This window comes from Nipponia nippon, unplaced genomic scaffold (genome assembly GCF_047370975.1).
Source record: "Nipponia nippon isolate SJK-2023a ecotype South Korea unplaced genomic scaffold, ASM4737097v1 scaffold_17, whole genome shotgun sequence".
NCBI classification, from domain to species: Eukaryota; Metazoa; Chordata; class Aves; order Pelecaniformes; family Threskiornithidae; genus Nipponia; species Nipponia nippon.
In genome coordinates, this window is record NW_028262333.1 from 5,150,001 (window position 1) to 5,166,738 (window position 16,738).

General features: G+C 43.2%; 1 protein-coding gene across 3 annotated transcripts in view; it reads right to left on the bottom strand.

Moving 5' to 3' along the window:
* The window catches only part of GRIA1 (glutamate ionotropic receptor AMPA type subunit 1), a 135,217-nt gene that overhangs the window by 20,230 nt on the left and 98,249 nt on the right, over positions 1–16,738 (bottom strand). For all 3 annotated transcript variants that reach the window (XM_009466831.2, XM_009466830.2, XM_087753565.1), the window contains exons 12-13: positions 4,561–4,759; positions 3,758–4,005 (exon numbers count right to left, since the gene is read on the bottom strand). In XM_009466831.2, coding sequence (XP_009465106.1) covers positions 3,758–4,005; positions 4,561–4,759 — 447 coding nt within the window. The remainder of the gene's footprint in view (positions 1–3,757; positions 4,006–4,560; positions 4,760–16,738) is intronic.

A 16,738-nucleotide genomic window follows, 5' to 3' on the forward strand; every position in this document is an offset into this window, starting at 1 on the left:
TCAGGTGCAATGTCGGTGTAGACATTGCATGAAAAAGAGGAAAAAAGCTAAGTACAGTGAGACACAAATGGGAGAGGGCTTTAAAAAGCATGGAAGAGATGGAGGGCTGAACCGTCCACGAGCAGACCTTAAATATCAATAAAACAGATCTTGAAAAAGGCCAAGAACCTTGCAGCTCCCATCTCAGAGAATTTGTGCACGTAGCACTGTGTACAACACCAAGAAATCCTCACCAACGGGTCTGTTTTCTTACATTGCAATTCTAAAAAAGCCTGTCTGTGAGCAAGAGGGATATGCTGACCTCCATGAGCCCACGATGGCTCTGCCTGTTGAGATCCTGTCCAACCACTGAAGCCTTCACAAGGACTGGGAGCCTCCTTCAGGCAGAATCCAGTCTTCAAAAAGCAAAACCCAAATGCAGTCAAACTTGCTACCAGTCCAAGAGAAGGCGAAGGTATAGATTTGAAGATGGCCGAATATCTTCCCTTTTTTACTGTAACAGTATTGTGGTCAGAGTCTAACTTTGGTTGCCTTTAAAGCCAATGGAAGCATGTGAGTCTAGCTCCAGAAAGAATTTGACACTAAGTAAATCATAATTATTTCTGTCTTCTAAAAGAGAATACAGGTTAATTAGCACTCTGATGTCTCAACCATCTGCAAAAGATTAGTTAACTAATGAGCCAAAATACATTGCAGCTTCTATGTGGGTACAAGGTGTTAACAAAGTAAATGCGTTGCAGTTTCCCTGAGCACAATATCAGCCACATGATTTTTGGGGCCATGCGCTAAGTGTTATGTATTATCTTTCCTAGGAAGCTTCATTTCAGTTAATTGTCTCTCTCTTCAGCTCATGGGAGTAAACAGAACAAGCTGTACTTCATCTTGAGAGTATTTTGATGAAAGACTGAGAGGTCTGGGGTCCTGAAAGGAGGTGGGTTTTTAACAGGGAACATTTTGTGTTTATTCACAGACCCTAGGAAAACTGACTTGTATTTTAGGGAACTTTGTTGCCAGGCTGGCTGCTCTGAAGAACTTGCCCTCCCATATGTCCACCTCAAAAACCTCCCTATTCCTTGAGTCCAGACTCACATGGGATTTCTTGGGTTTTCTTTCCTCTGTTTTGGATAATTTGGCTTTTTGCCCTCTTCTTGATCACTTGTCCAACAGTGGAGAAGAGCTCCTGCCAGGTAAATGGATGGGTTTTGCAGCTGCATGACTATCTCACGTCGGATGGGATCACACCTTGAACTAGCTGGTGTTGAAAGGTGTAATTTCTGCCCTCCCATCATTGCCCTTCTCAGCCATGCCTAAATGCAACTGAATTTTAACATCTGGAGGCCAAAAGATATTCAAAGCCAGATTCACCTGGGAGGAAGAAGCAAGCTCTTTTAGCAGCCCAAGACACCTAACTGACAGCCTGGGAGGGATGTTTGCACCTGCTACAACACATAGAACTATTTCTGGATTTTCAACCTTGTTTTCATTCATCTGTGGCAATATCCTGGCATTGTGTCCCATGTAGAAGCAAGAAAAACAATGGTGAACTCTCATTTAGCATCTCTCTAGGATCCGTTCCTAATCAGCTATCCTAAATGCAGGAAAACCAGTCTAGCTACAAAAGGGACAGGTTGCAGCAAAAATCAAAATGGAGCCCAGCTTCTAAAACACACCTAGGCCTGGCTCACATGTGCCTCCAAACCTGGCTTAGAGCTTTTACTCTGTGGATGGAAGTGAGTGAAGATGAAGCCTGAATAAGAGTCAGGCTGACCATGCTATACAGATGCCTCATGAATGTCACCTTGCTCAGGGCAACCTCTCACATGCAGGACCCCAAGGGGAAAACAGACACTACATGATGACTGTAGGGAACTACTAAGATTGAAACAATTAAAACAACAGGAACAAAACAAACATAATGGGACAAAAACTGACAGCAACTCTTCCAAAGAAACACCATCGGATGGAAAATCAAGCATTCCTCCTTTGCCATTAGGCCCATAAGAAATTTGCTCTACATGCAGCCAGGATGAAAAAGAGGAAACAGAAAGAAATGTTAGGAATTCTTGGAATCATGCCTAGCAGAGGGATGTTTGGAGCTGCAAAATGAAAATGATTGATGCAATTTTCTTTTTTGTTCTTTATTTTTCTTAGAAGTATGATAAACGGCTCCTTCACATGCCAACAATTACAAGACAGGTAGGATGTTCCTGTTTGTTTGTTTTTATAATATCAAAATTAGGATACAAGATTGATGTTTAAATAAATAAACAAACAGAATCAGCCCTGTATCCTAATTTCCATATTTGCAAGACAGAAAACAAACACTGGAGAGAGTGCAACAGAAAACATCTCAAAGCCCTGAGAATATATCCACCTTCATTTGGAGGGCCCCAAGTCATTTCAGAGCCTGAGCCGCACTGGATGCAAGAATTGCCTTCTAGACCACCTGCACTGCATTCATGAGCTTCTCTAAAGATCCCTCCAGCAATTGTTGATACAGGCAGTGCTGAATCCAATTTGAGCTGACTTAATAAATGTAGTAATCAAAATCCTTGGGCCTCATCCACTATCAGTTGATACATCTTTGATTCTTTGGGCTGGCTTTGGCTTGGGAGCTGTGTGACCAGGCAAATGCATCAGCAAATACTCAGCTGGTTTCCAGTAATCCAGAGACCATGGATTAAATGTCTCTGCATTGCGTTATGTTAGCAAGCAAGTATAAGGCCACATGTACGATTTCGGTCAAAATATTTTGATCAAAATATGTTTAATAAATAACTGAGTTGTACCACTGATTAGACTACTTAAAGCTATGGCTTCTGAGGACTTAGTGCCACTAAAACCTTACAGCTTGTGTTCCTCATGATCGTAATGTGAGTAGCTTGCATAGCTGCTACCAAAAAGCTACCTCTGGTGTGACTCCGATCACCATCTCAGTTTGCAGATTGTGGTAATGCTGCTCCGAGCAGGTCAGTTCGCATGATGCACTTTGCAGGGGGCCAGCTCATGGCCAGGATTACAGCTGTGTGCAGGACCCAAGCTCTGCTACTGACTCAGATGTGGATCTGTACTTTTTAAGGGTTGTCCTTTTTAAAGGAAGGTCTCTGAAGATATTTCATATGACAGTAGGCAAAGGCATGAGACAGCTGCAGGTCTGGGCTCAGAAATGCAGGGTTTGTGCTCCTTTGGACTTGCCATAAATTTGGCACTTGCCAGGATCTGAATTGACTCAGTGAATGAAAATGCACACCTTTTGCAGGGCTTTGTCAATACTGGTTTCCCACCTCTCCTAAATAGCATTTCATTTCAGGAAATACCAAAATGCTTTCCCCATGAGAACTCCCTCTGCAAGCATAGATCCAAGCCAGGCTAATACCATACTCTGCAAAGCTGTGCAGTTCACATGGCACAGGATGAGCGTCCCTTCTGGATAATGCTCTGTGAAACCAATGGTTACACCACAGCAGCCCCCCTGCCATCACCTGATACAGCAGACACATTCATAGCAAGTGGATCAGCCAGGATCCAGTTTCCAAATGCAGGGCTTGAATAATTAGATGTTCCCATTGCTGCTCAATGGGAGCCGGGCGTTTTACTTCCCTGCACACCACGCTGAGTTTTCACATCGCTTTCCCTCCACCTCCCCCACCCCCACGCCCCAAGCTTTTGTGATTAACATGGCAATGGAGATTGAACTGTGTGCATACATTGATTTGCTGGGTGGTTGGGCAAAAGAAAGCAAATCCAAGCTACTTACCTCAGTGCAGACCCCTTTGGCGTTGCAATGCCATAGCCTTTGGAGTCCAAGTTACCTCCCACCTTCATGGTGTCACAGGGCTTCCGCTGCTCAATGTACTCATTCATCGTGGACTCCAAGAGGTAGGCATACTTCCCTTTCGACTTCCTCACGCGGATCATCCCCTCTTCTGTTGTCCTCACAAAAACGGAGGGTTCGGCTGATTTCATGTATGTCCACATCTTCTCAAACACTGCTATTTTGGATCGCTGTGTAGGACAGCAGAAACCCAACAGAAGCATTAACAGAGGTTTGGGTGGCAGCTGAGATTTCCAGCTTGGGCTGAACACTTACCCACATATCGGATGGGCCAAGGAAGGCAAAAGGGGTAATGGGATGTTAATGAACCTCCTGCCATTTCTGCATCAGGGCCCAGATCAACCCCTGATTTCTGCCACATACCTGTGTACGGCAAGTGATTTTGCAGATCAAACCAAGGGCAAACCAAACTGGAAATCAGGATATGGTTTCTTTTGGAGCTGCTGAGAGTAGCTCCTTGGTAATGTGGAGAAGCACACGGATATTCCCTATTTGTATTTACAATTGCAGAATATCACATGTACTGGAGGCACAGCCAGCCTTCTGAGCAGCACAGAGAAAACTGGATTTTTGCTGTTTGAAGCACAAGCTCAGCAGGTCCTAACATGGTAAGGGGAAGCAGGAGAAAAAAACCAGACCTGCACTGAGGATGAGAGAGGATGGGCTTGGAGAACTTGTTAAACAAGGGGCTAATCAAAACATTTGCATTAATGTTTCCTTTTTACCCTGAAAAATTCTTTAGTGGAGCCAGCTTCCAGGGTCCCATAGGCGATTTCTGTCTGCTTGGCCAAGTCCTCTGCACTCTCGATGGGAGAAACCATCCTTTCCACAGTGAGGAAGGCAGCCAAGTTAGCTGTGTAGGAGGATATGATGATCAAGGTGAAGAACCACCAGACGCCACCGACTATGCGGCCAGAGAGAGACCTGGACACAGAGAGGAGAGTCAGACAGGAGGGGTGTGAAGGTCCAAAAGGTGCAGCTCGCTCTTGCAGGCCCATCATTTACCTGGGCATTTACCCAAAGTCATGTTCTCCAGCCACTTCCAGGGAAGCCAAAGGTCTGTCTCAGTTCTCAATCTACTTTTCAAGGTGTCAATGTAATTAGAGGGGGGATAAAAAATTCACAGTGAAAAAAATCAGCAATAAACTGATTGAATTTTCTTTGATTTTCAACTCCTTTCAGAGTATGTAATAATATTAATAATAAGACATGGAGACAACTACAAGGACGGTTTATCTGGGCAGGGCAATGCCCATCCAAACAGCAGCTCTGGCGAGCTCTGTGTTATGGCATGTACCCACAGCGGGATGTACCAGCATGGAGCCAGACCAGATGTACAGACCAGCTGGGATCACTAGGTCAGCTCCTCCATCACCTGAAGTTTAAAAATCAAAACCGTGTTTTTCTATAAGGCATATTGAAGCTCAGAGAGGAGCTACAGCTTTAATGAATAAATTGCCTTCTGACATTCTCTGTTTTGTATTCAGCAGATGGTTAGACAAGATGTTCATAATAATGCCTTAAAATCTAGGTATTTTGCACTTGCTGCAATCAAATAGCCAATTATCTGTAACCATTGGATAACTATAGAGGCAAATAAGTCAAGCAGGCATTAATTTATATTAAAATCTTTTAAAATAATTTTTAAGAGCAGAAGATAATTTTAGATTGATGTCAATATTCATGCATTCTGTCTAAATTATTTATATGCTCCTTCTCTAGATGCAGAACACTGTCCCAGACAGAAGGTAACTTACAATGCTATTTTATAAAGCCGGACAGTCTGACTGGGAAGAATCTGCCCATGAGAAACACTGTTTATTTCTCTGTGGGGGACCATGTCTCAGTGTTGTCTTTCTGCTGACCTGAGTCACTCCACAGAAATACAGTTTATCGGATGGTACCAGAGATATCCCAGTCCAGCTAAGGGCACTGGACCAGCTCATGATAGTGTGTGCCATGCCATGTCTGGGTCTGTGTGGAGCCTTGGGTCCAGCTGCTATGGTTTACTGTGGTTTAACACAACTTGACAGACCAACCTGCATGCTCCATCACTCCACTGAGGGAAAAAACACACCCTGCTAATTACCAAAATCAGAGCTGGAAGGAGACTAAACCCACATAGCCCACCAGCTGCATGGCTTATCTGTGTTACACCCTTCCAGTTTGTCCAGTCTGGTTTTAAATGCTGCTGATGCGAGGGGAGCTGCTCCCACAGACATCACATCATCACCCCATTTAGATCAACCCACCCTGAAATCTCTTCTGTCAAAACTCTCTGAGATCACTTCCCAGCAGAAAGCAGGCACAGCGACTGAGCTCCCACACACACAGCACACAGGGCAGAGTGGAAAGCAGGCGTTTTAATATGTGGAAATAAGACCCATCCCACCACATGCTCTGTCAGCCCTGCACTCCTGGAGAATGATAACAGCAGCTTTCACCCGTGGCAGAGAGAAACTGCAGGAAACATGACTCCAAGGGATTACAGCGACAGAAAGGACAAGTGGTCCTCGGATGTCAGAGATGTGAATGAAAGGATTTCTATGGTTAGAGATGTGTCGGGCTTTCTTATGCACAGGGACCTCATTTCGGAGCAGAGCCTCTGCCCTCTCCTCTGGTTTCTTCTTCCATGGGCTTTTCTGAAACTAGGCAGCAAAGTCCATCTCACCACAAACCCCAGCTCAATGAAAGACTTTGAAGGATATCCACCTTTCAAGGTCTTTCAGGGAAGTCGACAGGACCCATCTCCAAGGTGATACTGTAGGGAGTTCACAAATTTTCTTAATCATCCACATCTTAAAAAGCAAGAAAGGTATGACAAAGATTTTTTCAGGCATGTTTTCCAACCATAAGCTATATGCTGTTACCCTGCCCTGCAGCATCTCACGCAAACCTCCTCCTTCATTGGCAACTGCAGCAACATGGCTAAGCAGACCGATGGTCCCTCATCCCAGATTACTTTCTTTTTATGCCTCCCCATCACTGCCAGCCAAAGAGGGAGATCAGAGGTTTGTTGTGGGACGGCTGGATTCTGTGGGAAAGGCAGGCAGATGAGTGCTGTTCTTCTACCCTACCTTTAACTCTCTAAGAGAGACATACTCACTAAACAAGCTCTGAAGACAAACAGGGACCTCCAGGGATGATTCACACCATCTATCTCATGTTGGGAGGACATCCTTCTACAGACCTCCCTCTCAATTGAATTTTGAAGGAACTGGGATGACTAGGTTGGACTAAACAGCTAATTTTTAAGTAGCTAAAGTTAGGTGAGATGAATGTGACCATTGTGCTTCCCATCTGCAGAGAATACTCAGCCTGCAGGACTGTCAGCGCAGACGACTTTACCTTTTCTTTCATACTTGGAGAGGGATCTGGGAGGGAGGCAGCTATGGATTCAGCTCACATGTCTTCAGATTGATGGGAAGAGGAAAAAAGATACCTGTCTTTAATTAGTCTGGATGATGTGTGCTCAGGGAAGGAAGCGCTCAGAAAAGGCACAGAGGCATTAAACAAAAGTAACCGGATAATGTCAAATACAACAATCTCTGCTGATGAAGGCCACTTTGAGCTGGCAAAATTCATTTGCATGGCAAATAATCACATTCATCTCCAGCTGCAAATTATACAGCCTTTCCTTCCTGACGAAGCTGGGATATTTCTGCAACTTGTTTCAATCCCTTCAGCAGCAGTCAGCCGGATTCCTGCCTCTAGACCCTCGACATCCTGGTGATATTCATTACTGCCTTATCCCATGGGGGCTGCCTGCTGCCAGCTGCAGATGGTTTATGCTTCCCAGCTCCGCACCTGGCACTGACAACATGAAAAAGTAACTATGGGGTATTGAGACTGGGAGGTAACAAGGAGGGCTGGGGAAAGAGGGAGAGCGAGCTGTAGCTTCTTTCCCATGGGAGCCAGATGGGACAGGGTGCACGTCTGTATCATGCACCAGTCTCATCTGGGCTGTGTCTGCTGCTGGTGCTGGTCGTTTCTCCTCATCACATGAGATGCTGTGAGCAGGTGAGTGCTCGCTCTCATAGGCAGTGGAGGAAAGAAGAGTAAATAAACAGCTTGCTATGACTGCCAGCATGGCTAGGGCTTTGTGTGTGTGATGTTTTGTTGCAGACATTGCTAATGGGCAATGTTTGTCATCATTGCTAGTTTCACTTGGAGCTAGAAGCTGTGAATCTAAACTGCTGTAAACACACAGCAGAGAGAACAGCATACGGGCTCTACAGGGCATCATCCTTTAGCTCAACAGCTGTGCAGCATCTAACACAAGGGAGCGCTGGCCAGTAATGAAGGCTCTTGGAGGCTAGTGCAATACAATAAAAAGTATAATAATAGTCATGATGAAAAGTCACACAAGCAGATGAGATCCCATGTGACATCCCTACGACTCAATAGCAACAAACACAGGCTAAACAGGACAAGCTGGGCTTCTCTGGATAACCATATTGCCTGGTTAGATTTTGAGCAAATGCCTGTTACTGCTTATCAAAAGCAAGTGTTTGGAAAGACAATATCCATTATGATCGTGTTCTGTTACTTCTGTAGACCAAGCGGGAGAGCAGCAGTGCTACCATCACGGGACACATTTGCAAAAGTGCCTTTGTAATTTAGGAGATAATGTCCCATTTCCAGAATTGACTTCAATACTTGGGAGCTAAAAGCCTGGTCGAAAGCCAGTGGGACTTAGAGTCATGTTTATGCTCTAGTAAAAGCAGTCACGGAGGAGTAGATATACCTTGTACTTTTAAGTCACTTTGAGGTTTTGAAAATCACACTCCATAGCAGATAACAGAAAATGACCTTCCACTTGACTAACAAGTATTCTGTAACTCGAGCCCTAGCAAAGTTCATTTCTCTTCACTAATGGGCAGTATGGGGTTTAAATCCTCTTGCATTGAGAATTTACGTGTCCCCGTACCCATTCAAGCACAACATGAAGGCAATCAGCTCTCTGCTGTGTGGAAACGAGTTAGTGCCTCAGTCCTCTGCAGAGCTAAGGTGAGATGGAGCACACTGGTTAATACTTTAAAGATATGTTAAGGTTTGGATATTTGGATTTGTCTATTTGACCTCTGGATTTATTCACATTCATAATCATAGTAATACTTGCGAACAGCAGAATCTAAAAAAAATCAGAGTAAAATAAGCAAGGATAACAGTGAAAGAGGCTTTAATGAATGGCTAATTCTGGGATGAGGAAAGGGATGAAGTAGCTAGATAGACTAGATTGTACATTTTTCAACCTATATTATTCTTTCTCCTCCTATACTACTCTTTCTTACATAATTCAAATTAAGATCTCTTCGTTTCTTCTTCTAGCCCTGCCTGTGCTAGCTAAAATCACCTGCCCCATCCTCTCCCTGACTTGAGGTCCTGCCTGCCCCCCACAGAACAGTAGCAAGAACAGGGCACTCCTTTCCAACATTACCCTTGCAGGAGTAAGCGGTAAATACTCTGCCCTCATTATCCATGGTGCACAATCTACTTAAAGTTAGAGCTGGCTGGGAACCAGAATTTCAGCACTGTGGAAAATGCTGAAATTATAAATGAAACCTTAATATTCTCAATCGGAACGAAAAGATAACGGTCGCAAATGTCCTCTCAAAGTAGCATGCCGAAAATTGTTGGTTTGGGTGCATCCAAGCTTTGCATTTTTCTATTACTTAATGTTTCATTTCTGAAAGGCTAAAAGGTATAATTTTAACATGGTAAACAACTTTGTTTCTGCTTTCTCATTACAAATAATTTTCTTTCAGCTTTTATAATACATTAAACCCTTACCTACCACATGTATAATTTAAAAGATAATTCTGGAATGTGCTATTTTATATCTGTCTAATGGAAAAACTGCAGATGACCAAGCTGAAATTAATCATTTTGATTTTCTCACTTAGATGGCTTTTTTTTTTTTTACCTTTCCTTGCAAAAGCAATTGCATTTTGCCAGTGGAAAACAGAAAAGAATTATAAGTTCCCTTTGTTCCCATGAAGTGATTTTTTTTTATGTTCTAGCCTTATCATTGATGGATTCTTCACAGAAAACAGAAAATCATGCCACTATAATCTCTTATTTCTTAAAACAAAATGCAATCCTTGATCAAACAATTTGCTCTTTGATCTTATCCCTTATGGAAGGTAGGAAAAGCCGACAGGAGTTTGCGTCTGCTTTGCCATCTTATTAGAAGAGCATCATACATTTTTGCGAAAAACATTAACAAGATAATGAGAAAATATACAAAGTAAACCGCACTGGAAAAACGTTCAAGCAGCAGCTCAGCTCTCTCCCACTTCTCCCTTCCCCCTCCCCAAATCCATTTCTTATGGAGAATTACACCTAAACTGACAGTGTTTTAATTAGAAGCACATATCTGGGATTCTAAAGCCATAGTTGCTTCGGGAGGATTTCCCAGATTTGCTGTTAAAATCAATTCTAATAAAGGCTCACTTAGTCAACTGACATATTTGTCACTGAATGAATTTATGCAAAACTGTTGAAAGAAAAGCTCTTATATGCTTGTTCTACTGATTGTGGGTCAAATCCACTTTTGGTCTTCTACCCACACAGATCCTCTGATCTCCGACACTACTCTGCTAATTTGATGCTGACTCTAGATAATTTCATGGGTTTATCTGAAGGTCGACTTGGTAGTGGATTAGTTGCAAACATTTTGCTCCAGTTTTGCTCTTATTTTAAACAAATTTTCCACATTAAACTCTGTCAATGTAAATGAGCTTTGCTTTTTCTGTGTGTCACAGACCATCTGGCATGATTGGTCTCACCGTTTTATCTCCAACCCTGACATGAACCCTGGATTTGCTTGAAAAGTCTGTGAATAGTCATAGATAGAGGAACAAACTTAGTGTGGGGCTGTGGAGCTGGGAACAGCTTTGGGTGCATCCATCACATACATGCTGTAAAGCTCTTGTCCTCTTACGCTCTGCTATGCCATGGATAGTTTTGAATGAGCTACCAATTGTTTGTGATGAAATTGAGTGATTATAATGCATGTTTCTCTGTCCATGCTGTATTATTAATTTTCTTGCCATTATTAGTTTGCATTTACTTATTATGGAATCCTACTCCAGACAAAAGTCTGGAGTCCCGGCTGCAGTGCTGGGCTTTAACACGGAGCGTCAAGAGAGCCCTTACAAACACAGAAGTAAGAATGTTTTCTGTTGGCATTCTCATTTACCTCTCCCAGTGGTACAAATTCCTTCTTCCACTACCCTCACAACTTATCTACAGAGGTAACAGCTGCATATTTTGATTCCCTGTGGGTAACATTAACCAGTGAGACAGGGTAAGAAAGCTGAGGGTGCACAGGTACTGGGATTCCCATGCTGTCTCACTCCTGCTTTTCTAATTTTTGTTTTCAAAAAAAAAGAATGAAAACAATTGAGAGCTTCTTAACTTTTGTACATGGGCTGGAGGTCTGGTCTTTCTCGTGTTTTCAGGCAAACCATGCCAGCTCATCCGACCCCCAAAGCCAACACGCCAGAAAGAGGCAATATGGATTGCAGAATCCCAGCAGAAGTCCTTTTACAAAGGGGCCTTGGGGTCACTTGCTGTGTAAATATTGCAACAACTGAACATATTGTCTGCAAATATGCAGAATCTCCCAGATTCAACGGCAGAATGTATATCTGTGAGGCTTTAATTATAAGTCATAGTTTATTTACTGTTTCTTTCTGCTTAAGCTACTGGCCTTGGACACCAGTATATGGTCCCCCTCCTACCATTTTATCTCTTCTTTTTCAGAATATGTTGGCACTTTTTTCTTCAATTTCCCTTTAATGGGCAAAACTTCTTTCTAAAATGAGTTTTCCTGCTTAGTCAGAAATGCATCATGCCACTTGCGGTTCTCCAGTCATTGGAGCTTGGATTGCTGCAGTGCTAAGTATAAGCATGACTACATGGAACAGCTACGTGCTGTTTTCAAGACATTCACTTAGCATTTTGACAGGCAAGAGGTATCTAACAGCCTAACCAGAGGACTAACATCCAGGAGCTCTGTTTTTTGCTCCTTGGGAAGCCCTGCCACTTTATGGGATCCAGGGTAGCTTACTTCACCTCCCTAATTCAGTTCCCAGCTGTGGGAGAAGAGGATGAATCACATTTATGAATTTCACCTGGGTGGGTGGCCTGAAGCATTGGTCACCAGCTGGAATTTACCTCTGAGCTGCTGCTTTGCTCACTTCCCCTTCCTGAGACGCTCAATCCCAGCAGGCAGAGGCAGCATCAAATGGGCTCAGCTATGCAGAAGGTAATTTATGGACTCAGTAGCAGTCTGCAGGTTGTGCCCTCCTGTGGTCCTCAGTGACCACAAAATGCAGCCTGCTGATGAGCAATCAACACAAATCACCTACTCAACTAACAAGGTATGATGTTGGAAGCACTAGATGCCACGCAAGCATGGACTGACAGGAGCAACCAGCTCCCCTCAACTTCAGCAGGACCCAGGTACCACCCATAGTATAAAAACACTCCTACAGAGCAGAACTGCAGAACTGAGGCATGTCCTTCATTTGAGGGAGCCACCGTCCCTGAGCAGTCAGAACTGGCTGCTGAGATGAGATGCTTATCCCTAAAGCGCAGGATAATAACATTGTAAAGAAAGGGTTGGTATAGAGGGATGAGGTGGAACCCTAAAAAAAAAAAAGAGTGTGGTTGAAAGGCAGAACAGATAAATCCAAAGAAATACACTGCCATCTTCTTCAGTACAGGCACATTATGTCTCTCCATGTTGCAAACCAGGGTAGTTTAGACTAGACTAGACTAAATTAGACTATTTTCAGTTGGAAGGGACCTACAATGATCATCTAGTCCAACTGCCTGACCAGTTCAGGGCTGAGCAAGTTAAAAGCATGTAATGGATGGGTGTTTAGATAGAGGTTTGCTGAGAAACACGTGGTTACTTCAGGCTGCTCAGCAGCTCTGGTGAAAGGCAAAGTCATCCTTCTTCTGCAGTTTTGCTGGCTTTTGCTACAAGGAAAAAAAATGGCTCTTGTCATGCCTTTGAGCAAAAAATTTTGTTGTAAAAAAAGCTCTTCACGTATTTTTCTCACTTTGGTGACATTTGTTCGCTTTGCTGAGAAAAACTCACAAGGTGACAAGCATAAAATTTTGTCAGAAGCACTTGCTGGAGCACCCCAGGAGATTGATTACTCAGGAACTTCCTCAACCTCAGGTGGCCCCAAATTTAACAGCTCTCATCCTTCTTTTTAAACAATGGCCTATTGTGCTAATGTCCTTTGCTGTGTTGCTAGATTTCATATGCTCTCCCCTCAGTCTCTTCTTCAAAGTCTGCTTGATGAAAAAGCTTTTTTCGGCCCAAAGATTTAATATATTTTGGATTGTATGCTACCAGTTCTTCATTTCTCCAAGATCCTCTTTAGCCATCTACATATGCTCACAATTTAGAGCTTCATTTCAGAGACTTTGGGGTAATGTTACAATAACCTAGTTCAGAGTTCTTCCAGGGTGCCTTGCCTTGGTTCTTTTTGCTCTGTTATTTTTGTCTGTCTTTTGTCAGATTTCCCAATGTGAAGAGAGAAAGGCCTCTTCTGGGAGGAGAGTATTTTCTGCACTGGAAGTTTTTCACTCTGAACAATATTCCCAAATATTCCCTTCCTTTTCTCTCTCATTTCTAATTTAAAATGTGATCCCTCACCAAGAATGTAAAAGTTACATTTTCTCTATTTTCACTTCTGAGCCTTTCTTTTTTCTACAAGGGCATACTGTATCCCTTGTAGAAGTGGTGAGAAATGAGTCTGATCTCCCCAGCCACTGATTTTTAGAAGAGCTTTATGTGCACAGGAATGACTGTCTTTTAACATTAAAACTCCCAAACTGCGAAGGGAAAACATGTTCAGTGTTTCTGCTGCCCCTATTTCACCTGCTAAGATCCATTTGGTGATTTTTTTTAATTTTTGAAGGCTTTGGAAGCACTGCTGAGATGAAAAGCTGCCCCCTCCCTCTGCCACTCTGCAGCCTGAGATCTTGCTTCTTTTTGAGAGCTTCAACAAATGAGAGAGAAGAGAAAACCCCTCCTATGGGAGAGCATCCCATGTGCTTGACTTCTGCAGCTGGGCCCTTGTGGACCTCTCTTCACATCTCACACCTATCCACGGTGTATAGGTACTTCTTTTTACTGCTTTTCCCTTTTACCATATGAGGACTCATCTTCTCCCCTCTTCCCTTCCTCTGTTCACACATTTGCCTCCTGTTACTTCTCATGCGATTGTGTTGGGAGAATTCATTAGTGTATATAACATGCTTTGAAGTTGTCCAAATAACGGTGATGTAACACTTTTGCACTTCTATAGGCTCTTTTATCTGAAGATCAAAGTAGTAAGTTATGATTACCATGATTGGATTATTGCTGCTTAGCCTTTGGATCTAAGGGTAAGCAGCAGCTCTTCTGGGTAGACATTAATCAGAATTCCTGGATGATTTTATTAAATAGATGGAATGCCATAAATAGGCTACTGCTTAAAGAAAGGGGTGCATACACGAGTTGTATGCCCTTTCCTACAATTTGACGATATGAATCAGGTGGCCCCTAGCTGTCACTTGGCTCCTGTGATCCAAGTGAAAATGGAAGGAAAACCAAGACTTCAGAGGTGACTCCATGCTCGGCATCCTCCAACTCCAGACCCTGTCTAAGCACAGCAAGGCTTTTGCCCTCTTTCTTAGCATGACCCACATTTTGCTTTTCTCGATTATTCAGCTTCATCAAGCCTTTCACAAGGAACAACCTAGCATGTCTGTCATATTTCAATAAATTTGTCTTTGCCTGCTCATTGTTTTGGGGTGTTACAATGGACATTGCTCGCTGGATGTATGCATTCCTGAACTTCTTGTGAAAAGGGGGTATGGTGCTTCCCCAGTTACCAGGACAAGTAGTTGGATGAAATCTGGGACAAAAGCAGAATAGGTACAATAAATCCCAAACTCTAGTGGAATAAGAGAAGTGCTCTGAGCCTCCCAATGGAAGGCCATGAGGTTTTGGCCAGCTGTGGTGGTTAAACCAGCAAAGAGCAGCTGTGAATGCTCTGTGTGTTGTGAGCCAGAACAATTTGAATTGAGGAGTTCAATGCTCATTTGACTGTGTATCCAGACAGTGTGCACATGATATCTTACTGCTGATAAAAGTGATGTACAGCATATGGAAGAGTTATCTAAGCAGGGCTTCCCTGTGAAAAAATGCTCAGGGTTTCCCATCTTAGCTACAAATATTTTTCTGGAGTGCCAGCATTGAAGCAGTGTGTGACTGGCGGCCTTGCAGAGGACACCACTTCAGGGAGGTGGAGGTCATTCAGCTCCTCACAACCCTTATTCTTCAACAAAAACACTTGGCAATCGACCTAGCTATTAGGAAGACACAACCATGCGCAGTCCTGACTGCTGCTCGGAGGATGTCAGACCCCAGCTGAGCTGACTGCTTGGGGATAACAGGTTATCAAGAGGGAAGAAAATGAAAAGAGAAAGTGTATTTCTCTTACTGATTGAAAATTGGCAGGTCAGAGCACAGCATAATAGGGAGTCCCTGGAGCCTCAGAAGGTCTCCTGCCAGAGTCACAGAGAAGGCTATAAATCTCAGAGGCACCCCTATAAATCTTAGCGCCATTCATGATCCTGAGCCAGTGCACAGCACTAGAAACACAAGCAGCACATGCCATTTCCACATCACAGATGTCCTAATAAAACTTCCCAAAAGATTAAAAAACTAGGCAATGCACTTTTCCCCCTGCTATTTTAAACTTTGTTTTCAATCAAAAATATGAGAAACATTTATTTAGTCCTGAAGAAAGAGATTGCAAATATATTTTTAGCTTAATAAATCTGCTTTTGGGTCAAGTGTTTGACTTCTTATTTAAACACAGCTGGCAGAATGATTAGTAAATCTGTCACTCAATGGGGGGACTTTCAGCAAATTTCTTGCTGTCCCCCAGCAACCTCAATGGTAAAGGCCTGAAGTCAGAGCCGTGGAAGAGTGACTAGATATGCCTGATGGGGAAACCATCCCGAAGAGGTGCCCTGCAGATCAGTGGAGGAAACATTCATTACCTCGGCAGCAGTTAGTTAGAAATTTTTGGATGGCAGAGTGTGAAAATCCAAAAGATTCATTTTTCCGTTACAGATGAAATTGCATTTTCCCAACAATATTCTCTCAGTTAGTTATTTCTTTCCTCTGAGTCCTCTCTATCCTTCAGCATTCTTCCAAATGAAAAAGAGGATAGCAAGGACGACTATTTTAAAAGAATTTCCATTTTCCCCTGGCTGCCACATTTTGGTTGCCATGGAAGTGCTCAAGCTCCAAAGGGAACTGTTTAGTTAGATATTGTGCAATTTGTCAAGCTGCTCCTCTGGTGAGTCACTTTCCCTGGTTAAGTGCGTTTCAGAAATAAGTGTGGTCATCAGTTCCTGGTGATTTGCAAGTACTGCTGTTACCCTGTGACCTGAATTTCCTCTCCCTGGACATAATTAACTCTGCCAGGTAGAGATAATTACAAAATCATTTGGTACACTTTTGAAAGGAAAGAAGACTTTTCCAGAAGTTCAAATCCTAATATTTTACTTTTGTTCTTAAAGACCAACCTCAGCTCATCAGTTTAAGCAAACTGCTCAAAATAAATGGTCCTGAGCTTTGTCCCCACGGACAAGCCTCCAGGCCTCCCGGATTCACCCCACGTTGGAGCAGGAGTAGCAGGGATGCTGAACCAACCTTGCTCCCAGGCTGGTTTGGCTACCTTGTCCCCCAGGGCAGCCCCAGCATGAGCTGCAGGTTGTATGTGCTTCCCAAGGAAACGATAAACTGCTGCTTCTTTCATTGCAAAAATATGCCCTTTGCCTCAAGATTGCACAGTGAATCCAACTGACGGTCAGCAA